Source organism: Sturnira hondurensis, unplaced genomic scaffold (genome assembly GCF_014824575.4).
Source record: "Sturnira hondurensis isolate 20B ecotype Veracruz unplaced genomic scaffold, ASM1482457v3 Scaffold0004152, whole genome shotgun sequence".
Classification (NCBI taxonomy): domain Eukaryota; kingdom Metazoa; phylum Chordata; class Mammalia; order Chiroptera; family Phyllostomidae; genus Sturnira; species Sturnira hondurensis.
In genome coordinates this window covers 1,392,804-1,417,792 of record NW_028076783.1, presented here as the reverse complement: position 1 = coordinate 1,417,792, position 24,989 = coordinate 1,392,804, and the positions used below count along the sequence as shown (strand labels likewise).

Genomic DNA, 24,989 nt, shown 5'->3' with positions numbered 1-24,989 from the left:
TATTACATATATATTACTCTGTGATTTGGTGGGGGTTTTTGTTTTTTTTAAAAGATTTTATTTATTTGTCTTTAATTGGGAAGGGAAGGAGAGAGGGAGAGAAATATCAATGTATGGTTGCCTCTCATGCATCCCCTGCTGGGAACTGGCCTGCAGCCCAGGCATGTGCCCTGACTGGGAATCAAACCACAATCATGTGGTTCGCAGGCCCGCGCTCAATCCACTGAGCTACACCAGCCAGGGGGGCTGATTTGGTGTTTTTAACTTAAAATTTATTAGAGATGTTTTCTCTGACAACACTACAGTGCTACCACATTGCATTTGACCACCATGTAGTATATCCAGGTCCATCGTGTGGATATACTATTGTCTATTTAGCTTTTCACTGTTAGTGGACATTGGGTTGGTGTCCAGCTTTTCCTATCACACAAATGCTGCCGTTGTGCCCCTTGTACACATGTATGTGCACCCTGGGGTGAGCATTTTTGCACCTGCTGGGTGAAAGCTGTGCACATCTAACTTTCAACAGCTCTTAGGTGTGGAAAGTGTAAGTAAGCACTCACTCCAGGGCCCCACCAGGTGAACCGGTGGGACGCAGATGTAGGCCCTGTCTATAGGCAGCTCGTGCATCGTGTGGTTCAGAGTGGGTTTTGGGGGGGGGGAATGACAGGCTGATGGGGACATAGCTTTTCACAGAGAACTGGTGGCCTGCGTTGGCAACAGTTTGTTCCCTGGGCACCCAGCCACCTTGGGCCTGTTTTCCAATAACCAAATGTTCCCGTCCTCCAATCCCCACAGGCTAACTTCGATACAAACTTCGAGGACAGGAATGCCTTTGTCACAGGCATCGCAAGGTACATTGAGCAGGCCACGGTCCACTCCAGCATGGTAAGCCTCCGTGACTGCTAGGGTGGGCGGGGCTGCGGGCAGCTTGTCACACCAGGGGCATGTGCTCAGCTATGCTGAGGACTCCCGGCCTCAGTCAGATCCAGCTCCAGAGGCCCATTCTCCCATCTTCCCCACCCCCTTCAATGTCTCGGGTCATGCTGTCCCCCATATCTTCCATCTTTGCAAAACCTACTCACCTTGAGGGCTCAACTTTACCCCCACCATTCACTTCCCTTTCAGGTTAACATGGGATTAGATGCTGCCTGGTTTTATACTTTATAGATTATGGGCTGTGTGTGAATGTCGTCCTAAGCAAAACAAAAGGTGACTTTGGAATGACATTGGTTGTCAACTCAAAGAAGCTGGTGACCTCAATCGTTCACACGCGGGGCCAGCTGTCTCACGGGTCAGATGGGTTGTCTGACCCATCTGTGAGGGATCACCCCTTCCCTCGTGGGCTTTCACGATTGTATTCTCATGGTGCATTGAACCTGGAGGAATTCCAAGTTCCTCGTTCAGAGCCTGTGCCTGCGGCTCTGTGGACCTTTCTCACTGTCTCAGCTACAATCTAACTTGGTCTTAGCAGACCCTGCCCGATCATTGAATAACCACGTGCACAGCACCCTGCAGAGACTGTGCTGAATGCTGGGGGGAGGGAGGTGCAAGGAGAGGTAGGGGCCTGCCTGGATTCTCAGTGAGGCCAGTGGGAAATCGGCAGGTTTACCATTTATCAAACCCTTTCTGTGCAGATACTTTAAATGCTCTTTTTCGTCCCACCTCAACCCTGGGAGGTAAGGTTCTATTACAATACCCATTTTATGGATGGGGAAAACCCAAGTCCAGAAAAATTAAGTTACATGGAGTCGGCTGCTGGCAAGTGACAGCTAAACCCAGGTCTACGTGACTATAAAGCCTGGGCTCTAGGCTACTCTTGGCAAACAAATGAAAATGCCCAAAATTAAAGGTGAATGACACAGTGAAAGCACAAAGTGCTTTGTTTTTGGAGGGGCCTTGAGAGTGTCAGAGAAAGCTTGATGAAGGAAGTGGCTTGTATTGTATGTGTGTTTAACATATGTGAATACACACACATTACATTATAACCATAGATCTACACATTCTTTAAAATGTGTAAGGCGTGTCCACCCATACTATCACTGGAGCCTTATAACAGCCCTGAAACTTGCAAAGAGATCATTACTCCCACTTTGGGGATAAGAAAACCGAGACCTAGAGAAGTTAATCAGCAAGTTGCTCATGATCCCACAACTAGGAAGTCACAGGGTTGCAGCTGGAATCCAGGACTTTGCTCCCCAGTCCTGACCTCTCTCCGCTGAACTCTGTGGTCCCAGCTAGTGGAACCAGCATGAGCAAAGGCAGAAAGGCATAAAACTTCAAAGGCTGCCTGGGTTTGGAATGTAAGATATGTATAAGGAGTTTCACTGTGGTGTTCATGGAAAATTAGAGGAGGGTCCGTGCATAGAGGCTGTATTCGTTTGATACAGCAGCCGGTGGCTTCAATGACAGCAAGGTGTTTTCTCACAGTGCTGCAGACTAGAAGTCCATTACCAAGGGGTCAGCAGGTTGGTTTCTCTGGAGGCCACTCTCCTTGGCTCACAGATGGCCACCTCCTCACCGTGCTCTCACGTGGTGTTTCCTCTGTGGGCATGCACATATGGTGTCTCTCTGTGTGTTCAAATTCCCTCTTCTTAAAAGGACACCAGTCAGACTGGACTGGGGCCCTCCCCAAGGCCCATTTTACCTCAATCACCTCTCTCTTTAAAGGCCCTGCCACCGGATATAGTCCTATTCTGAGGTCCCGGGGTTCGGACTTCAACATAGGAGTTTCAGAGGGACACAACTCAGCCCGTCATGGAGGGGTTAGCTGGAGACTGTGTTCATTGTCTTGAGAAACTGCCAGGCTATTTTTTTCCTAGTAATACTCTGCATCCCTTTGACAGATTATGTAGCCTGTGTGTGTTTGTATTCCATTTAATTCTCATAAAATTCTCTGAGGTGGTTATTGTCATTGTCACTAAATGGAGAATCTTAGGTTCGGAGGTTTCCTGAAGGATGGAAGGCCAGAGAATGATGAAGCTGAGATTTGAGCCCAGATATTTGGACTCTGAGCTCAGGGCTCTTTCTTTTTATTTTTAAAAAAGATTTTTATTTATTTATTTTTAGACAGAGGGGAAGGGTGGGAGAAGGGGAAGGAAAGAAACATCAATGTGTGGTTGTGTCTCATGCACCGCCTACTGGGGACCTGGCCTGCAACCCAGGCATGTGCCCTGACTGGGGATCGAACCGGTGACCCTTTGGTTCATAGGCCAGCGCTCAATGCACTGAGCCACACCAGCCAGGACTCAGGGCTCTTTCCACAGCATCATCTACCAGGTGAAAAATGCATTAGCATCACTGCATTTTTTTTCTGATTCACTTTTGATGGTGTTGTGAGTTTTGCTATCTCCTCTGTATTATTTTAAAAATTGATTTTAATCATCTTCTTACTTAGGAAAGACCAACATAAGGTCCCACAGAAAATGGAAACATTATGGTACTATATGATAGGGAAAGTAAATGCTCCTGTTTATCCAGCTGCATGGAGAGCTTTCTAGTCGTACCCTGGTGCATATTCTACCAAAATGTCTTTCAATATCCAATCATATATCTTTACCGTTGTTACTCATTGTTTGGCTTTTTTAGCCTAACTGCTGTACACACTGCTGTACATGCTTGTTTATTTTCTTGCTAACAGTATATCTGGGACAACTTTTGCTCTTGGAACAAATAGATCTGCTTCTTTGTTTATAAGGTGGCCATCCGTCTATGAAAAATGCGGCCTCCTCACAGGGCCCTTGGTGTCTGATGAGGATAGTTTAGACCAGTGTTTCCCAGAGAACTCACTGCGCACCTGGGAAGGCGAGTCACCTGGGAGTGTTACTGAATGCAGATTCTGAGCCCCTAAGCCCAGGTGGTGGCCTGGGGCTCTGCCTTTCTAGTAAGCCCCCCAGGTGATGGTGACGCTGCTGGTCCACAGACCACCTGCGTAGTGAGGACTCAGGGGCCCTTGAGAAGCTTGCGGCCCCAGTGCAGTCTCTTCTTCCCTGATGAGCATGCTTTGCTTTTCAGAATGAGATGCTGGAGGAAGGGCACGAGTATGCCGTCATGCTGTACACTTGGCGCAGCTGCTCCCGGGCCATCCCCCAGGTGAGACTCTCCTGACCTGGTGGCTCTCCGGCCTCCAGGGGGCGCCACCACCCTTCACATCCCCTCCATTCAAAACTCCAGGTGGCAGGGAGCGACGTAGGGGGTTGGGGGGCAGCTCACAGAAGACATTTGGAGAGTTTCCCATAAAACTGACGCCAACCTAAAAAAGGTTTTGTCCCATCTGTTTTATTTGGAAAGCAGTAAATGCTAGCGGTATATTACCCAAACCACTGCAGAAAGGTACAAATTAAGAAGCGAGACATCCCCACCCTGCCCCCCTGCCACCACCCAAACCCACCTGCCAACAGAGCATGGTCACGGTGGGCACCCTGCTGCTGTCCGTCTGGGTCTTTTTTAGTGACTATCACGAATATTTCTATGATGATTATTTTGTAAAGTTGACAAAAGCATGTTGCTTTTTCTCTGGTTCTGCCATTTGATTTGTTTACCCTTTATTCTTTATTGTTGACATTTATTAACATCCTGTCTGTATGTATATTGGCACAGGCAGACCATGTGTTACCCTCATTATACTGGTAACTGTCATACAATTCTCCAGTCACAGTTTAACGAAATCAACGAGGCGCAGATGTGTAAAGGGGGCAGCCGTTCCCCCTCCTCGGCTCCTGGCCCCCAGGGCTAGCTGCTCATCCAAGGTTCACTTTGCGCCGTTTTGGACTTTCTGTGTCTGTGATATGTGTGGACACAGAAGCACACAGTTTTGCTTAACAGGAATGGGATTGCATCACACGTCCCGCCCCGTCCCAGTTTTCATGGTCAATTTACGGCAGCAATCTCTGCGTGTTTGTCGACGTGGGGCTGTTTCATTCCTTGTGGCAGTTACATAATGATACTGAATGAGTGTCTCAGATTTTATCCACTCAGTCATCGACTCGTGGCTATTGAGCTTATTGCTCCTATTTTAAGGATTTCTGAACAGCAGTGTGAAGAATGACCTTGTACTTACCCTCCATACACTCTTTGTCATAGGTGACAGTTTCTCACTGTCACGGGGTGACAGTTTCGGTCACCCTGTTAGCTGTCTCTGGTGTGCATGCTGTGAAAACATCTGCCACGTGACTGATGTGCTGGAACCCCTGGGCAGAGACCATGGGATTCTTGGTGGGGCCGAGTGTGGCCAGGTGCATCCAGAGCAGTGGATGGAACATTTTTCTCTGCTGAGAATCTGGCAGGACCCCTCAGGGGTCAGAGGTGGGGAACGGCTGCAGGAGGGGGACCTTACAGATAAACTTGCAGGTAAACATAGACTAGTGTATGGCTCCTGGTACAGTGCAGAGCCGACTGAAGAGCTGGAGGGTTCTGTTCTTGGGATCACCTGGGTTCTTTCCTGCAGCCAGTGACTGGGGGGCATTTTCCCCCAGCCAGACCCATCAGACAGGGCCGCCCCAGCCCCGCTTCACTAGGGAGACCTTGCCATTTATCATCCTAGTTGAGAGTGAAAAGGGGCCCTTTAACAAGACAACGGGCATGAAGCAGGACTGCGTGCACCAGTCAGGATGCCTGAAACCCACTCTCCCCACAGGTGAAGTGCAATGAGCAGCCCAACCGAGTGGAGATCTATGAGAAGACAGTGGAGGTGCTGGAGCCAGAGGTCACCAAGCTCATGAAGTTCATGTACTTTCAGGTGAGGAGTTGGGCGAATCTGGAACCAGGACATTTGGCAAGTCCCCCACTCTTGTAGACACATGGGTCTGGATGTTTGTGCCATGTTGCTTATTCACTCAGCAAATACTTGTCGAGTGCCCTGGGTGGGGGGCACAAACAAATGGACAAGCCCCTCCCCCTGCACGTAATTTCCGTCCTCGGGAGCATACAGGTGTGCTCTGGGCAGGAGGAGGGACTGACAATAAACAGTACACAATCATTTTCAGGGCATAATATGTGCCGTGAATCAAATAACAGTTTAAAAATCTCCGGGCCAGAGGGTGTCTGTGACCTGGTGTGGCTCTAAGGACGACCTCTCAGGAGGTGGCATTTGAACTGGGGTCGGCATGATGGGCAAGGCTGCCGAATGGTGGTCCCAGGAAGAGGGTTTCGGGTGGAAGGACCTGTAAAGCCAAGGAAGGCCCAGAGGCCTGACAGAGCCTCATGGGTTTCAGAAACAGAAGGAAGCCAGGGAGGCGGCAGGGTGAGAAGGGGGAATGGTAAAAGGTGGGCTGCAGAGGTAGCCAGGGATCCAACCAGAGACAGCATGAAGCAGGACGTGAAAAGAATACGTGGATTCTGTTCAAGCACCACAGAAGCCGCTGGAGGTTTCTGAGTGATGCAATCTGGTTGGAGGTTTTACAACATCTGGCTGCCTTGGGGGAAAGGGATGGAAGGTGGGGGCAGTAAAGATGTGAGGGGTGAGGGACAGGGGTGACAGCAGGGAGACCACCTGGGAAGGCAGGAAGAGTGACTATTTAAAGGAGGGAAAGAGGAAAGACCGCCAAGGGCAAGCTGGTTAAACGGAAGTAGCAAAGGAAAAATAACGCAAACAGGTTGGTTATCACGCGTGTGTTGGAGGGTGCTCAGGAATGCAGGTTGGGCCCTTTAAGACCAGCCGGCCCCCCAGAGCAGGAGTCATGTTACACACCGTGCCCTGCCCCCCTGCCCGGGCTCCACGGAGAGCTGAGCTTCATATACAGACTCCAGGACGCCGGTCGAATGTCTTCCCAGCTCTGCACTGGCCTCTGGGGGGCGGGAGGTGGGGTGTTTGGGAAGGTGAGGTGCTTGCAGCCCAGGCAGGAACACTGGCTTTCGGAGGCAGAGCCCAAGTCCTGCCACACTGTGACTGGGTGCCTGTGTGTGATTTAGCACCTCTGACACCTTCCGTTTTCTCACCCTGGAAATAATCCCTCACCACGGTTCGTGGTGAGGAGGAAAGAAGTTTGTTGGTAAAGAGCTAGGTAGAGCCCTGGCTACAGGGTAGGTTCAACACATCGATGCTGCTGTTATTAGCATCATGGATCTGCCTTCAAGCAGCCTAAAATCTCTTTTAGGGAGGCAGCTCCAAGAGAGAAAAACTCTCCAGAAACCAATGAAGAGCTAAGCTGAGGGCCTCCTGGCAAGAGAAAGGGGGATTGGGGATCGGCTAGAACTGCTCTGTGCAGGCAGCAGCCACTGCCCCCATGTGGCTGTTCACATTCATTAAAATCAAATCAAATTTAAAACCCAGTTCCTTCGTTGTCCTAGCCATCGAGTGCTCTGTAGGTACATGTGAGGAGTGGTGCTCACATTAGGCTTTGTAGACTCAGGACATTTCCATCATCACAGAGAGTATTTTGGGGACTTGGACTCTGGAAGGAGAGAGCATGGCCCCGTCTGGTCTTGGCAGGAGAGGAATTCCTGGAGGTGGGATGGGTGACCCACCCTGAGGAGTGGAGCGCACTTGAAAGGAGTAATTTCTCTCTCCTTCTCTCCTCCGCTTCTGCTCTCTCCTCTTTGGATTACTGCTTTAGCCTAGTTCTTTGTGACTGTTGCTCAGTAGCTTTCTTTGGTAACAGATTTACTGAGCTGTAATTCACAGACCGTGTAATTCACCCATGTAAAGTAGACAATTCAGTGGTGTTTGGTACGTTCACAGAGCTGTGTGTCCATTACCAGGGTCAATTGATGCCATCTCCATCACCCCCAAAAGAAACCGCACACCCTTCACTGATCACCCGTTACACCCCTGTCTGCCCCAGCTCTAAGCAACCGCCCTCCCCACCCCCTCTCTCTGCTTTATTTTTCTCCATAGATACATCACAATGTAATGTGCAGAAGTAGTATGTAACGTTTGTTTTCAGTCTTCCCTCACTAAAATATAAGCCAGTTAGGATAGATTTTTTCCCCCTAGTTTCATTCCCTTTTTCACTCCAGTGCCTAGAATGGTACCTGGTACACAGTGAATCCTCAGTAAATGCTATTTATTGGGTGAATGAACCCCTTATTTGAATTTTTGTCTTACTCTTGGTCTCTACTGCCATATTGGTCCCTGACACTGTCCTAGGTGCTAGAATACAGAACCAAGTAACTCATGATATTTCTCTGCAAAGGTGTGACTAATGAATGCATTGGTTCGACTCACTTGGGGGTTGTGGAGGGAGGTCCCAGGCTTCCCTTGAAAACCCAGCTTTGGATTTTTCCTCTGAGGAAGACTTCCTGGTGGATTTGCCTTTCTCTAAATGTCCAGTTTCTGACTAGGGCCCCAAGGGAGCCTCGATCCTGCTCCTCGCCTAACAGCACAGCGAGCTGCCCCAACCACTGCCCCATCCTTAGGCCCACCCTGCTTGCCCCTGCAGCGCAAGGCCATCGAGCGGTTCTGTAGCGAGGTGAAGCGGCTGTGCCACGCCGAACGGAGGAAGGACTTTGTCTCCGAAGCCTACCTCCTGACCCTGGGCAAGTTCATCAACATGTTCGCCGTCCTGGACGAGCTAAAGAATATGAAGTGCAGTGTCAAGAACGACCACTCTGCCTATAAGAGGTCAGTCCCCTCTCTGCCTACTACCTGGGTAGCTGGCCCAGGGGAGGAAGAGGATGGAGCCCAACGAACAGGCTCCTTCTCCAGAACCAAAAGAGCCACTCCCCAAGCATCCAGGACCTGGTTCTGTGGTGTGAGGAATGAGGCTCAGGGCTGCCTCCTGGGAGAACTGCATTTTTGCCGGGTTTTCTGTCTCTAGATGGAATCAGATCCTCACTCCCCGCCTGTGGGGCAGCAGCGTCCTCTCTTGTCCCGTGTAGCACAGCATCATCAGGTCGTCATAAAATGATCACAGCAGCCTTTCCTGCCAACATCAGACAGCCAGTTCAAACTGCTTCTGTGAAGGAAGGGATGGATTGGCTCCCACAACGGGGAAGCCCCCGTGTGCCTGGATCCGGGGACTCAGAGGATGTTGGTCTAGTTCCCTCCACCTCTCACCCCCCCTGTCCTCCCTGTGGGCTCCTTCTGAGGCAGGCTTGGCCCTGGGATGGCCTCTCCGGGGCCAGCATAGCCACCGCAGCGTCCCAGGAAGGAAAGGCTGCTCCTCCTTGCAAATACTTTTGCAAAAGTCCCAGGGAGGGTTGTCATTGCTCCAGCTTGGTCCTGTGCTAGGTAGGTCCTTCATCCATCACTGTGGCGGGAGGGGGCTCTGATTGGACAGGTCTTCGCTCGCCCGTGGTGTCACACGGGGTCAGTGTCAGCCCACGAGAGAGAAGGACTGGGAGTGGGGAAGGGGTAGTTCCTCTCTAGAAATGAAGGGACAGCCACCCAAAAGTGGGGTGGGGAGTCAAAAGCAACAGATTTCCTCCATGTTGTCTGGATAAAGCTCTTGGGAGGGATTTTCTGTGTCCCTGACACGAGGGCCCTTCCGCCTTGGACCGCATGGTCCTGGGACTCCCAGGTAACTGGAGAAAACAGACAGAAGACTGATTCTCAGTGTGTCACCCTCCCGAGTACGCTGTGAAACCTGGGGGTGCCGGCGGGCAGAACCCCATCTCCAGCCTGACTCAGAAATGGCACCTGTCACAAAGATTCATAGACGGCTCATAGGCTAATATCTGCCCCCAGTGTCTCCCCAGCTCCTTCCATCGTGGTCACAACTGACGTGCTCTGCGGGCTGGCTGGAGTTGTGAGTGGGGCAGGTGTCTCATCTGAGTTGTGACTGTCAGGCTGGTCCACCCCTGGGTTAGCTCAGGAACGTCCGGGCCACTGTAGCCTTCTCCCTTCAAGTCCGGCGTGTGCTCCCCACGCCCACCATCCCCTCACCTGTAATCCCGATGGGGTAAATAGACTTCAGGTTTCCGTGTAATGCCTTGCTTTAGACACAGTGAGGCTTTCCAAGTAAAGAACGGAATGCACAGCGAAAACAGTGCCTCCTGCGTGTGGTTCTGCGCCATGACCGCCTGGCCATTTCATGCGGGTCACCTCGAGGCCCAGGGGTGCGTAATTCGCTTCGTCTTAACCACCTCCAGCTGGTGGATGGGATGCTAGCTGCCCTTAAACTTGGAGTTTGACCTTCAGGGCATCCTTGCCTCTGAATTTCAGGTGCCCTTACCACAAGAGTGTAAACAGCTCCAGATGAAATGACTCCAGAACACACTCCCCATTGACATTAGCCACCTGTGATGTCAGGGCTCATTGACCCCCGAGCAGCGCAACTCCGGGTCAGGTGGGAGTGGAGCCCGGGTGCCCTGCTTATTAGGCAGTGGCACTTGAGCATTCCTCTCTGTGACACCCGTGTTCTAGGGCTGCCCAGTTCCTGAGGAAGATGGCGGACCCCCAGTCTATCCAGGAGTCGCAGAACTTGTCCATGTTCCTGGCCAACCACAACAGGATCACCCAGGTGAGGGCACGCTCCCTGTGCGTTCTGGCCCCCGGGACCCAGACGGGGCCCAGAGGCTGGGTGGCCCCTGCGTGGAGGGTCCCAGTGCGGATCTCACAGCCCACTGCCCGGCTCAGGAATTTCCCTGCAGACCTAAATCTCCCCTCCCAACCGCTGGCCAACACCTTCACCTTCTCCAGATTTTGTTCCCCCCAAACGTTCTCAGCCAGTATCCTGCCCCCCAGTCAGTGGAGGCTGAGAACACGAGTACCAAAGTGAACAGCCTGTTTTCCAGCCCTGGACCTTTCACCGACCCATTATGAGACCTTGGGCAAGGCCTATGCCTCATTTTGTCGTGTGTTCAGTGGGGCTTTTTTTGAGCACATTATGAGAATATTGTGCGAAGTAAATGAGATACTAAATAAAAAGCCTGCACCCCCCCGCCCCCCCCCCTCCAGGCAGAGCCTGACAAAGGGCACAGACTCTGTGGCTGTTATCACCTCTACTGCTAGGCCGGGACACGCCCACCCGGCTGTGGCTCTCACGCTCTGTCTGGCTTAACATAATCTGTCTTGCTTGTCTGTCAGTTCAGCCTAAACAGGCAGCAGCAAGAATGTCAGCAGGACCCAGGCTGAATGCCGCCCTCCGCCTTCACTGGGCCCCTGCTCTGTGTTAAAGGCAAAAGGCTGTCAGCTTGGAGGCTCTGGGGGTCTTTCTGGGAGACGCAGCCCCTTGTGGCTGGGCCCTTCTCTCAGGAGACGTGTTTCTGTACCCCTGGGTCCTGCCAGGAGGGAGACCAGAGGCCCGCTCTCCCCCCCACCCCGACTGGGTCACCCCCCATCATCCGAGGAGATGTCACGGCAGAGTCCGCACGCCCTAAACTAAAGAGATTACCACAGGCCTTTACTGTAAAGCTGAACTGCTNCCTACCCCCCCCCGCCCCCCCCCCTCCAGGCAGAGCCTGACAAAGGGCACAGACTCTGTGGCTGTTATCACCTCTACTGCTAGGCCGGGACACGCCCACCCGGCTGTGGCTCTCACGCTCTGTCTGGCTTAACATAATCTGTCTTGCTTGTCTGTCAGTTCAGCCTAAACAGGCAGCAGCAAGAATGTCAGCAGGACCCAGGCTGAATGCCGCCCTCCGCCTTCACTGGGCCCCTGCTCTGTGTTAAAGGCAAAAGGCTGTCAGCTTGGAGGCTCTGGGGGTCTTTCTGGGAGTCGCAGCCCCTTGTGGCTGGGCCCTTCTCTCAGGAGACGTGTTTCTGTACCCCTGGGTCCTGCCAGGAGGGAGACCAGAGGCCCGCTCTCCCCACCCCCCGACTGGGTCACCCCCCATCATCCGAGGAGATGTCACAGCAGAGTCCGCACGCCCTAAACTAAAGAGGTTACCACAGGCCTTTACTGTAAAGCTGAACTGCTTTTCGGTTCAGCCGCAGAAAGTCCTTTCCAACCACTAAAACTGCGAGGAAATAGAATAAAGGGCCCCGAGGGGAGCCAGTTCGCTGCCCTGAGAGATGTGAAGGAGCTCCAGCCACTGAGGGCCATCGAGAGGATGCGGCCCCTCCCCCGGTGGTCAGCTGGGGGGGGGGGGGGGGCGGGTGCCAGAGCACACACTGTCAATTCCGGGGGCGGGGGGCGGTGAGGAGGGGACAGGAGAGGGAAGGGCTAACCAGAGGGGGGCGCTGCTGCGTAGTGTCTCCATCAGCAACTGGAAGTGATCCCAGGCTACGAGGAGCTGCTGGCGGACATTGTCAACATCTGCGTGGACTACTACGAGAACAAGATGTACCTGACCCCCAGCGAGAAGCACATGCTCCTCAAGGTACGACCCCTGTGGTCTGCACCGCGGGGCCTGGAATTGCTCTCACCTCCTTCTTGCCGAAAATCACTTTAAAAAAACAGTATTTATTTTTTCTTGTTTAAACATTGATATAGGTCTTACTGCACATAATGTTACAGAACAGACCCGGGGGTGGGTGGTGAATGATATACTATTACCAAATGGACCCACCCTTGTGCTCCAGGGTGCCCTCCCACCCCCTCCCTATACTAGATTCTCCTTGCCCAACCACCAGGGAAAGACTTCTCTCAATGCCAGAGGTTGCTGAAAAGGAAAGGGATTGTTTAAAAAGTTATATAGACTTAGAGTAATGACTCAATGACTTCATTAAAAATACTAAAGTCCTTTAGAATACCCACAAACGCAAAGTCCTTCCTTCTCCCTTTTGCCCAGTCTGGGGTACCGTATCTCAGGAGAAGAAGTAGAAGTCCGTGCTTCGGGCAGCCTTTCGGTTCCAGCACCATCCGCTGTGTCACCACCGCGATTTCCAGTTAATCCAAAACCATGTGGCACTTTCTCGTGGCCCACCAGCAAGAATTTTTTCATCCCTTTTCTTCCAGGCAAAGTCTCTCCTGCTTCCTAAGCCAGTGGCAAAAAGGGAGCACCCTAAATCTGCGTGGTCCCCAAAAGCCCCTCACGGCTGCTGCGCCTGGGTTTAAACCCCAGCACCAGTCTTCTTCTGCGGCCCCATTTCCGACTCCTCCCACAATCAGTTACACCTGCCAGCACTCCCGTATTCTTCCAGCTTTACCGGGCGGCCATAGTAGGTCCGAGCAGGCGTGGCCCCATGGCATGTGGCCAGCCATCTGCAAGCTTTTACGCAGATGCTGTACCCAGAGGGAGTTGCCTCCCAGTTACATTATGGGTTGAAATATATATATATATTTGTAATATTTCCTGGACACCCTGAGTTCTGGACCCCATTACAAATCCCCATTTGGATGCCCCTCCTCCTCCGCTGCACCCTGTTACAATAATGTTTTATAAGCTGTTTTTTTTCCCCTTTAAGCCAGACATCATGAAGGATATTTCTGCAGTGTAATTTTTAATGGCTGCCAAGTAGTCCATGGTGTGGGGCCATTGTTATTTAACGAATCCCCCTCTCGTTGGGTGTCTGTCTACCAGTCCGCACTGAACGCTCTTATAGCACAGCCTTTGTGTGCATGCCCTCAGCAGGGCAGACTTCCCGGAGGAGAAACTACTAACTCGGAGGAAGGCAAATCTGCTCTGTTTTGCCAAAATCATCACATTTGACCCATCAGTTTACAAGTTTAATTTTTAAATTATCGAGTTATAATTATGATTGTGGAAAATCTGAAATATACAGAGAAGGACAAAAAGAAGTTTTAATCTCTCACCATCTTCCCGCCCAGAGGAAAGTTCAATGCTTTCCTTTTAGCATTTTAGTGTATTTCCTTCCCATTTGTGTTTGTTTATGTATTTTCAACATGTGCAGGATACACGAGTTATGTGTGTGTGAGTTTTGTCCCTTTTCATACATGTATTGGAATAGTGTGCAGCTGCTAAATAGCGTCAGGTGGGTAAGCTCTGCTTTCTCAGCCATTGTCCTGATGTTGGCTGCCTCGCATGTTTCTCATTTCTCTCCGACAGCTACAGCACTGAAATGAACAACCTCCATAGTCTCCTTTTTTAATGCAAGAACTCTTTTTAAATTTATTTTTTAGAGAGAGAAAGGCAGGCAGCAGGGGAAATACATCAGTTTTGTTGTTCTACTTATTTATGAATTCATTGGTTGATTCTCTATGCTAGGACTGGGGATTGAACCTGCAGCCTTGATATAACTGAGCTACTGGGCCAACCTTCATATGCTTAATACACACAGCATAGCGCCTTTTGACTCTTTCTTCCCCAAAATCTCACCTGTCAAACTCTCCTGGTGGTTATATTTTTCTTTCTCTCCTGCTATTCTAAGCATCCCAGGCCTGTTGGTGTTTCCTTCTTTACATTTCTATAGCCCCTGGATGGAGTTTGCAGGGCAGTGCAGCTTTGTGCCTCATGCCCTCTGGCTTCCTCTGCACAGTCAGAACTCCGGGGGAAGCCACGGGGCCTCTCTCAGCCCTGCTGCTGTGCCCAGACAATTGCTGTAGCTCTCCCCAGAATTGTTGCTTCCACAAACAAGGGTACCAGTGTCCAGTCCACAAACATGCTTAGATGCTGCCATCAAATTCTCAGGCCTTCCTTCTCCCTCACCTGCCTTTAACCTTTACCCACCACAGCTTCTTAACCTTCCTCCTCAGTGTCCTGCCTCTGCAGCCCAGCCCCAACACTGTTTTGCCGTTTCTAGTTTCTGCAGTTGGTCAGGGAACACAGATGCCATCAGGGGGCCCCGTTCACCCTTCACAGAAAAGTCTGGCACTCACCCCGCAGAACCACACAATGTGACTACTAAGGGGGGCGCGACCTTAACGGTCCTCTAGTTCACTCCCTGTGTGTCAGTTGTGACTTGCCTGTGGTCACATAGCAACTGGGAGCCAAGGGAAGCTCCCTTGCACGTTTGACTAAAAGATCAAGCCAGCCTTCAGGAAACTCTCAACTGGGCTGGAATATCAGGAATCTGTCAACCTGCTTATTAAGTATTGCCAGGCAAAAAAATTTTATTTTAAATTCTTATTTTAAAATTACAGTCTCCAGCGGCTCCTCAGGAATCTTTACATTATTATTGTTTCCTGGGGGAAAGAGGTAAATCGTTTTACATTCATTCAACATTTGGCAAGTGTTTCTCAAATGCCTGCAATACCCTGGGCCCCAGGGATACAGCAGTGGCAGCAGCGGCCGGTCCTTTCTCTCGGGAAGGACCCGGGTGCGCACGTGGTGGTGTCGCTGGACAGGCCTGGGCTCGCATCCTGTCTCTGCAGCTTTCTCGCTGTGTGACCTCGGCAAGCTGTCTGACCTCTCTGTGTCTTCGAGTCCTTATCTGTGAACAAGGTTACTGTATGGAACTTGACTTGCAAGGCTGTCGTGAGAATTGAGGACGATGCCTGTGAAAGCCCTAAGCTTGGACTCGGGCCCCTCGCTAGGACTCAGAATGTAGCCGCCACATTCTTATACTAAGGAGTCATCTGCATCTCTTCGCAGAAATCAGATTTCAAGCTGAAGTTAGACCTGTGTGTTCTTTCTTTATTTGAAGGCACGAGTGGGTTTTGTAATAGAACGTGTAGCACAGGGAATGCGTGTGTGTGTGTGTGTGTGTGTGTGTGGTATGTACATGTGCACAGACCTACTTTTTTTCAGTTTCTTGAAACTTTTCCATCTGATGTGACTGGCTTCTGTGCTCTGCCCCTTCTCACTCAGGTAATGGGTTTTGGTCTCTACCTGATGGATGGAAATGTCAGTAACATTTACAAACTGGACGCCAAGAAGAGAATCAACCTCAGCAAAATTGATAAATTCTTTAAGGTCAGCACCTGGGGCTGGGCAGGGGCAAGGGATGGTCTCAGGGGAAAGAAATGAGGTTAGTCAGCAAGCGATGGGGCTCATTGGTTGGGCCGCAGCTCCGAGGAGGAAGAGAATAGAACGGCAGGGCCTCCGGCTGCCCTTGGTACAGGAATCTATACTGGAAGGGGCCCCCTGGGTGTCAAACATGCTCACGTCTCAAGATTTGGCTGGGGTTTGCCGGGGAGGCATAACGATCCTGTCTGCACGCTGCTTTCCCCTTCCCCCAAATCCTCTGCCGTATAAAGAAAGGTACATCCCAGAAGAGAGCGCCTGCTTTATTTTTCAGTGTAAATCAGAGTTCACAGAAGCAGAAGGATTAGACTGGGTTTTAAACCGATGGGCATTTGCAAAGGCACAGCCTGCCGCCTGGCCCACCCGCAGCACCGTGGCTGGCCCCTGGCCCTGGGCAGAGGCTGCGGAGCATCCACCCTGCACTCGGTCTGTTCTGGTGCCCCAGAGATTTCAGCTTCTCACCCCAGATCTTTGCAGATAACACACTGCAATCAAGCCAAGCCTTTGAGATGTTCGCCAAGAGAGTTCCTACTTCGGGACCGAATCCCATGTTGTCAGTTGATTCTAGCACTGGGCGCTGCAGGCACGGGGTGGGATCCCAGCGGTCAGACACGGGAAAGCCAGGCTTAACCTTCAAGGCAGAACCTGCAGATGGGACGTGGTGAACACCAGGAAGCCATCAGCTCCTCAAGGTTGAGGGGAAACGAGCCACCAAAAGCATTCTGTGCCTTGACTGCTTTTTGAGGCTGGAACTTCCACTTTCCCCCGGAGCTGCCCCTAATGAAAACAGGGCTTGTCTCAGGAGACCCTTGCAAAGTCCGCCTCTGCCTACCTCAGCGTGACGAGGGGCGGGCGGATGGACGGATATGGCATTGCCTCGGCCAGACTGGGCTATAGTCCGACGCTGCCTCTTACTAGCCGGATAACTTTGGGGAAGCCACAGCACCTTTCTGAGACCGAGTGCCCCAGCCTCCTGTGAATGCTAAGGGGTGCACTTCACAGGATCCCCTCGAGGGTTCAGGGGGATTATTCTAGGTGAGTCAGAGCCCTGCCTCCTGACTTCCAGCTGGTCTGACTTCGGGAAAGAGTCACCTGTGCCGTCTGAGCTTCGGCTTCTTCATCTCTGAAATGGGGATGAAATAGTACTGACCTCCCACGGTTATTGTGTGCGTTGAGATACAATTTTTTGTTGTTGTTTAAAAGACTTTATTATTTAGGGCAATTTTAGGTTCACAGCTTAGTTGAGCCAAAAGTATAAAGATCTGCCTTACGCCTTGCTCCTCCCACTCAGGCACAGCACCCCCGTTGTCAGTGTTCCCCACCGGAGTGGTGCATTTGTTGTCATTTATGGTCTTCCATCAACCCATCCTTGTCCCCCAACATCCATGGTTTACATTAGGCATTGCTCTTGACCTTGTGCATTCTGTCGGTTTTGACAAGTGTAGAATGACGTGTATCCACCATTATGGTGTCATACAGAGTCCTTTCACTGACCTAAAAATCTCCTGAGTTTGGAGTGCTTGGCCAAGTGCCTAGGCGTCAGAGGCAGACTGTAAATGCAAATGGTGCCCCCCCCCACCCCACCCCACTGTTTGTCCTGGGCTTCAGATGGGACTTGTCTGCCCTCTGGTGTCACGTGGTGTGATTTCCACTTCTTCTCGGGAAGACCGCAGCAGCCAGCCACACCCAAGCACTCACTCCTAGGTCAGAGTTCCAAGCACCGAGGATCATCTAATCCGAGGACCACGAGAGCAGAAAGGACCCTGCCCTGGGAGGCAGGCCATCCATCCGGTCCTCATCCTTTACTTGCCTGCTGTGTGACCTTGGACAAGTCCCTCTGGGCTGAGTGGCTGGGACACATGGCTGGTTAGAGGCAAGGGGACCTGTATGCTGGCTGAGGCTCTTTTTGACTCCAGGTTCCCCTGGAAGCGCTGTCGGAAGCAGGAACTAGGGGTCAGCCCAGAGGCCCGCGGAGGCCGCCTCCCCGGGGGAAGGTGGCCACCCAGTCCCCGCCCAGCGTCTCACGCCCTGTGTCTGCTTCCTTTTCAGCAGCTGCAGGTGGTACCCCTTTTCGGCGACATGCAGATAGAGCTGGCCAGATACATTAAGACCAGTGCTCACTATGAAGAGAACAAGTCCAAGTGAGTGCCTGCCATAATGTCTCTCGGCTCCTGCGAGGACGCCCCGCCTGGGCAGGGGGTCGGGGGGCCGCTTCAGCCCCTCCTCCCTCCCCAGAGGCCTGGGCAGGCGGATTCCAGAGGGGAGCAGCGGAGGAGGCTCTGAGCCCTTTTGTGCCTGCCCTTTGCTGCTGGGGCTCAAAAGGGCTCAGAGCACAGCCACGCCCCTTCTCTGTCCCAGCCGCCGTGGGACAGCAGGAGTCCCTCCTTGAAAAGGGGGAGGAGCAGCTGGCCCTAGGTGGTCGGGCCAGCAAGATGGCGCCCTTCACATCACCCCGATTCTCTCCTCAGGCTTCATGTCTGTGCAGTAAGTATACCGTGGTGTGTGCGGTGTGGACAGTTCCAGGGGTGGAAAGGTCGCTGGCCTCACCTTAGGTCGTTTTATGAACCTCCATCCTGGGGACTCGGGGCTGCTGGTGCCCGATGGGGGTGGGGGACGTCCAGCCACAGCCTTTATCGCTGGGGTTGTTAGATTTTTTTTTTCCGCTGGCATCTCATTCCGAAGCTGAGTGATCTTGACCTTTCCACGGGAAAGCAGGGAGGGGTCAGGGGTGACCATCCTTGAGCCCCTGTGACTGAATCTCACCAGAGGAAGCTGGGTTAGCCTCTTTATAACCTGCTGGCTGCCAGTGTATGGGAAGGTTTTCCAGGAAAAGCACAGAGCTGAGAATGCTGAACCCATTTCCTCACGTTTTCTGCATGAATTCTCTACCACCTAAAGCTGGTCAGCCATGGTGACGTGGCCTTGGTTGGGTGTGTGTCTGGTCTGAATGGTCTCGTTCCCACCCCTATGCTGGTGACTCGATATAAAACGGAAGCCAGAGTATAGGCATAAGGAAGTATGTTGCCATCCTGAGTATTTATGAGGGCCACTTCGGGGCTCTTTCTGAAATTAAATTCTTGGCAAAAATGTTTATCTGCTTTCTTGGGTGGCTGTGCTTTTAATTTGTCTACCGGGCCACCCAGCACTGGATGATAGACGAGGGTAAAGGGGCCTGACTTTTTTCTCTTGGGGAAGGAGAGTGAAGATTTTCATTCATTCATTTCCTCTCTAATGTAGGGTGGTTCTCCCAATGACATCTTTCAAAAATAGAGTTGAGAAATAAGGGAAGGAGAAGAGGGGTAAGGAGACAGAGAGACAATGACCGTGGCATTGCTCACCATGCTGGGCTTGCTTGCATATTACAAGGTCACTGTTGGGAAGAGCACAGTCCCTTTCAGTTTCCTTAGTTCCTCCCCAAAGGCCCCTCCAAAGCCAGTTGCAACCACAGGCATCAGTAGACAGGTTTTGGGAGGTCACCTATCTTGCTTTTTTGCACGGACTCCAGCCCTTTGTAGCCTTAGAGGGGCTGCCAGTCCCTTCTCGCCTGTGTGATTGGTGAGTACATGGAGAGCAGGTATCTGGAAAAGCCTGTGATTGGGTCTCGGAGGAGGAGGAAAGGCTGGTCCACTCAGCCTGTGAGCACCACAGTGTGAGATGAACAGGCTGTCTTGCTCATGTCTGGGTTACCTCTTGGTTCCCCCCAGGGGAGCCAGCCACCTTGGCTGGGTCCCAGGAGCAACACGTAAGCGGAAGGAGCCTGTTCCACCATGTGCCGACCCAAGGACCTGTCCGACCCTGTGATTTTCCGCCCAGGTGGACCTGTACCCAGAGCAGCATCAGCCCCCAGTACAACATTTGCGAGCAGATGGTTCAGATCCGAGATGACCACATCCGCTTCATCTCCGAACTCGCTCGCTACAGCAACAGTGAGGTGAGCGTGCTCTGGCTGCTGGGATGGAGGCCTGTGTGGCCCCCGGGGGTGAGGGGTAAGGAGCAGGCAGGAAAGGAATGGCCACAGAGATGATGGACAGCAGGAGTGAGGGGATACACAGCAGAGGGGCAGGAGGGCAGAATGGCCAAGAGCATGGATTTTAGAGCCACACAGGCCTGGATTTGATGCTGACCCTGCTGCTGACCACCACCGCAAGGTAGTCAACATCTCTGTGCCTCAGTTTCCTCCTCTTCAAGATGTGGGTAAGAGTATCCAGAGTGGTTCGTTGGGAGGATTAAACTATGATGCGTGGAAAATGCATTGGGCCCCGCAGAGAGCAAAAGGTCATTGTTAGTGGTTGTTAATCTGCACGTGTTCCAACCATCTCCACCCTAGATCACAGCAGGAACTGAGTCCTGAACACTCGTGCTCATAACGCCATCTAAATATTTTAATCTGCACAATAACAAACGGTCACTAAACAAGCCAGAAAATAAAATTGGGGACAGGGAAAATGCTTAACCTCAGAAAAAACAGAGTATGCAAAAGGAGGGAATGTCTGTCACGTAAAACCTTCCCAACCCGCCCCAACAATAATTCATGTCTGGGTATATATCTCCTTCTGGACCTCTTTCCCTACAAACCCTCCTTAGAAGTATACGTATTGGTTCAGGGGCACAGGTCTCCTGATTGAAAGAAACCTTTTGCTACCTTGTGCACCTGGACAACCGCGCTGTCTGTCCCGTGCCCGCTCACTGGCTCCACCATGTGGCTGGCAGCCATGGTGCGCATGCTTCTCAAACCCAGACTCGGACCCGGCTTCTATCAGAGAGGCCACATGTTTGAAATGAAGACGGTCAGGCAGACGCAGAAAGTATGGTCTTTAGGCCTGTGGGTGTGCACTAAGGTCAGCACAAACTTTCTTGGCCATACGTGCCCATCCCCTGAGCTAAAACTACGGGCATACTTTAGGGGCAGGGCCTCCTTTATTCCTTGTCAAGTTTCGGTGTGGTCTCAGAATGAGCCTGGCTCAGAGTTATTTTTTCAATTGTATGCTTTATATGTGTACATGCAGACAGTTCTCGTTATTCGCAGTAGTTCCATTTTAGCAAGTGGTGGTGAACACTGAACCAACGCTGAACCGTTGCTCCGGGGAAGATGCCGGGTTAGGTTCCTGTGAGTCTCTGGTCACAGCATTTTCAGCTTCTGATCAACACATAACCCCATTTTATGTGCTTTTCTGTTTGAAGACACCTCAGGCAATAATAGATGCTGTTGACTCATTAACGTGAACTCACAGCCATCAGCACTATCATTTATGCCTGAAGGAAGCTTATGTGAAACACGTTTTCTCCAAAAGGCGCTTCTTTCTTAGTCTTCTGGACAGAACTTCAGAACCAGGCTTGGGGCCATTTAAAACAGTGAAATCATCAGTAATGGAAAGGACAAAAATGGGAAACACTCGGCACTGAATAGACCTTGGAAGAGACGCTTGTTTACAGTATGGAAGCCGGAACGAGAAGGCAGAGCCTCGCCTGGTCCAACCTCGGCCAAGGACAGGACCCACATTGTTGTGTCACTCAGCACGTGTCTAAGTGACCACAAGGGCACTGCAAATACTGGTTTTGAGGTTGTGAGTACATTTTAGGGAGTCAGCGAACTCACACACACAGAATTTACAAATCACGAGAATGTATAACGAGGTCTCTGTATGTATACATATACATACATGTCTATGCACATGCATGCTTACACGCTCTGCTTCATTTTGGAACACCACACGTGCAAATAGATGTTTGTCCTCGCCAGCGCTCTTTGGTCAGTCAGCCATGTCTAATTAATGAGCTGTGAAGTCAGTTTGGTGGCCCAGGGTGAGGATTTTTGTGTGAAATAGAATGGAACATCAGAGGAAACCCCATGTATTAAGAGCGGAGCGGCTTTGTGACAAGGGCCTCGTGCGTGCGTGTGTTTAGTGTCTCTAGGTAGGGCTCCCTGAGTCTGTGGTGCGCGTTTCCTGCTGTCAACCACAGGCAGAAGTCGGACAGCCACTGCTCTGGGAGGCGCCAGGGCGGTTGGCATCTCTCCGCCTGAGTCGGAACCCTCAGCCATTCATTTACCAGCCTTGCAGCCCTCCGCAAGGCGCTGTCCGAGCCTCAGTTTACCTGACAAGGGGATGTAATAATCTCTCCCCCTTGTAGCATTCTTGGGGAGGGGATTGATGAAGTAAAGTGCAAAAGTGCCGGGCACGTGGGCAGTGAGGGTGACAGCCGGTGTTCCCCAGGTGGTGACGGGCTCCGGGCTGGACAGCCAGAAGTCCGACGAGGAGTACCGCGAGCTCTTCGACCTGGCCCTGCGGGGCCTGCAGCTGCTGTCCAAGTGGAGCGCCCACGTCATGGAGGTGGTGGGTGTCCCCCCGGCCCCTTCAGCCCGACCTCTGTTCTCTTGGCATCTGTCTGCCTCTCCCCAAGCACTCTTTTTTCAGCAGCTTTACTGAGCTATAATTCGCATACCATACCGTTCACCCATTTAAAATGTAGATTCATTGGATTTTAGTGTACGTACAGAGTTGTGCAATTACCTATTTAGAACATTTTCATCACCTCAAAAATGTGAACGCTGCTGCCCCCCCGCCCCCACCGCATTCCCTGTCTCCCCAGTCCCAAGCAACCTACTTTCTGTCGCTATAGATTTTCCAACACTCCGTGTTTCCTGTAAGTAGAATCCTACCATGTGTGGTCTTGTGTGGCTTCCCTCACTTTGTGTGTTTTCAAGGTCCATCCATGTTGTAGGACAAACCTGCATTTTACTCCCTCCCATGGTATGAGCACACCTCGTTTTGTCTCTGCATCCCACCGCCGGTGACGTTCGGGTTGTTCCCTCCCCGCAGTACTCCTGGAAGCTGGTTCACCCCACGGACAAGTTCTGTAACAAGGACTGTCCTGGCACAGCAGAGGAGTACGAGAGAGCCACGCGCTACAACTACACCAGCGAGGAGAAGTTCGCCTTCGTGGAGGTGGGTGGTGCCCTCCCGGCGTCTCTTCCAGCCCCGGAGGCTGTGGCTCAGGGTCTGTGGCAGTGGAGGGCCTGGTTCTGAGCCGCCTCGGTCCCCTCTTGTGTGTGCATGTCCCTGTCCCCCCCTCTGCCTGACTTCACCTCTGTCAGGTTACTCACAAACGATTAGCATCTCATTCTGTTCTTAAAAATCCACATGAAAGGGTTCACTCCACTAGAAACCTGAATAAAGGGGAACCAACGGAAGAAACAAACACACACACAGCTGACCGAGAGCAGAGAAACACCCGAATGGATGAGTGTTCAGAGAGAACTGCAGATTGAAACGGAGATGAGACAGAGTGTTGTTGACCACTCAGGATGGGCAGGTCTTCGAAGGCTGGTGATCCCTGTTGAAGTGTGGGAAACAGACCCTCTCGGAGACTTAGGGTGGCTCGTGTGCATGTCCCTCTATGAGGACAGTCTGGTGGGATGTACTCAAACGTTTAACATGAATGCCCTTTGGCTCACAAGGTCTTTCAGGAATATATCCCTGAAAAATAAGCCAACTGTGCAGAGACATATGCACATAGGTATTTATCACAGCGTTGTTTGTAATATCAAAATATGGGGACAGCTGAAATGGCCTTCAGCCTGGGACCAGGTAAAACGAATGTGGGTGTAGTTATATCATTGAATACTACGTGGCTACTGAAATGGATGTACTGACATGGAAAGTCATGCACAGTATATGGTTAAGTCCCCCCGAAAAAAAACAGGTTAAAGAACAGCATGTAAAAAATAATTCCATTTATAGTAAAATTAATACACTTCTGCATATTTGTTCAAAACTGAAGGACATAAGTATTCATATTTTTGTATACCAAACCATTAATAGTGGTAGTTTCTGGAGGGGAGAGTCTTACTTCCTGGTTTATAGCCTTCTAATTTGTTTTTTGTTTGTTTCATTGCAAAAAGATGTTCCTATTTGGAGGGAGGACAATTCACTCATACTCAGTTTTGAGTGACAGCTCCCTCTCTCATGACTGTCTGAAGCCGGGAAGCTGGAGAGCTGGACACTAGCCCTTGGGGCCAAGGCCACCTCACCTGTGCGGGCCTCAGCTTCCCGTCTGCAAGAGGGAGCTGATCATGTCTGCCCGCTCCGTCCCAGGGCTCTTGCTGAGAGTCAGACATCGGTTGTCAGAGGAGATAATGACGTGGGTGAGCTGTGGAAGCTGTAAAGGGTCGGACACATCTAAGGGGTCCAAGTTGTTCCTTAGCACATCTCCAGGCCACGCTTTAACGGACTGAGGCTCAGGGAGTGTGATTTCAGGCAGACCGATTGTGATCACATGACGTGGTGAAGGACTGGACAGACAGGTGTGCCAAGGTACCGTGAGCCTGACCTTGATCTCTGCTTGGCCAGGTGATTGCCATGATAAAAGGCCTGCAGGTGCTCATGGGCAGGATGGAGAGCGTCTTCAACCAGGCCATCAGGAACACCATCTACGCGGCGCTGCAGGACTTTGCCCAGGTGACACTGCGCGAGCCCCTGAGGCAGGCGGTGCGAAAGAAGAAGAACGTTCTCATCAGGTGGGTCTCCGTGCGGCCCTTTGAGGGGGCGCATCAAAAACCAGGGGTGTGGTGCAGGCTGCAGAGAAAGCCCCCTGCTCAGTCAGCTTCCAGGGCAGCCTCTGAACACACACGGACCCTCCTGGCAAGTTTCAGGAAGGCTGGTTAAAAGACTGGACATTTGAGATGGATTGGTCCTCAGTCTCTGCGTTCGAAGCCCATATCCGTCACTGCCTGGTTATGTGAACTTGGTCTAGTCACTTACCTTCTCTGAACCTCTCTGCCCCTCATTTGTGAAACACGGATGATANCCAGGTGATTGCCATGATAAAAGGCCTGCAGGTGCTCATGGGCAGGATGGAGAGCGTCTTCAACCAGGCCATCAGGAACACCATCTACGCGGCGCTGCAGGACTTTGCCCAGGTGACACTGCGCGAGCCCCTGAGGCAGGCGGTGCGAAAGAAGAAGAACGTTCTCATCAGGTGGGTCTCCGTGCGGCCCTTTGAGGGGGCGCATCAAAAACCAGGGGTGTGGTGCAGGCTGCAGAGAAAGCCCCCTGCTCAGTCAGCTTCCGGGGCAGCCTCTGAACACACACGGACCCTCCTGGCAAGTTTCAGGAAGGCTGGTTAAGAGACTGGACATTTGAGATGGATTGGTCCTCAGTCTCTGCGTTCGAAGCCCATATCCGTCACTGCCTGGTTATGTGAACTTAGTCTAGTCACTTACCTTCTCTGAACCTCTCTGCCCCTCATTTGTGAAACACGGATGATAGTGGTACCTCTCTACCTCGTTGGCCAGGGGCGTCAAA

The 24,989-nt window shown here is 51.7% G+C and overlaps 1 protein-coding gene across 4 annotated transcripts in view; it reads left to right on the top strand.

The window, feature by feature from the left end:
• Window positions 1-24,989, top strand: part of CYFIP2 (cytoplasmic FMR1 interacting protein 2) — a 107,550-nt gene that overhangs the window by 16,525 nt on the left and 66,036 nt on the right. For all 4 annotated transcript variants that reach the window (XM_037044815.1, XM_037044811.1, XM_037044813.1 and 1 more), the window contains exons 3-14: window positions 799-888; window positions 4,015-4,092; window positions 5,636-5,737; window positions 8,379-8,560; window positions 10,304-10,400; window positions 12,073-12,201; window positions 15,532-15,636; window positions 17,737-17,828; window positions 19,501-19,618; window positions 21,900-22,019; window positions 22,506-22,631; window positions 24,036-24,202. In XM_037044815.1, the coding sequence (XP_036900710.1) occupies window positions 799-888; window positions 4,015-4,092; window positions 5,636-5,737; window positions 8,379-8,560; window positions 10,304-10,400; window positions 12,073-12,201; window positions 15,532-15,636; window positions 17,737-17,828; window positions 19,501-19,618; window positions 21,900-22,019; window positions 22,506-22,631; window positions 24,036-24,202 (1,406 nt within the window). The remainder of the gene's footprint in view (window positions 1-798; window positions 889-4,014; window positions 4,093-5,635; window positions 5,738-8,378; window positions 8,561-10,303; window positions 10,401-12,072; window positions 12,202-15,531; window positions 15,637-17,736; window positions 17,829-19,500; window positions 19,619-21,899; window positions 22,020-22,505; window positions 22,632-24,035; window positions 24,203-24,989) is intronic.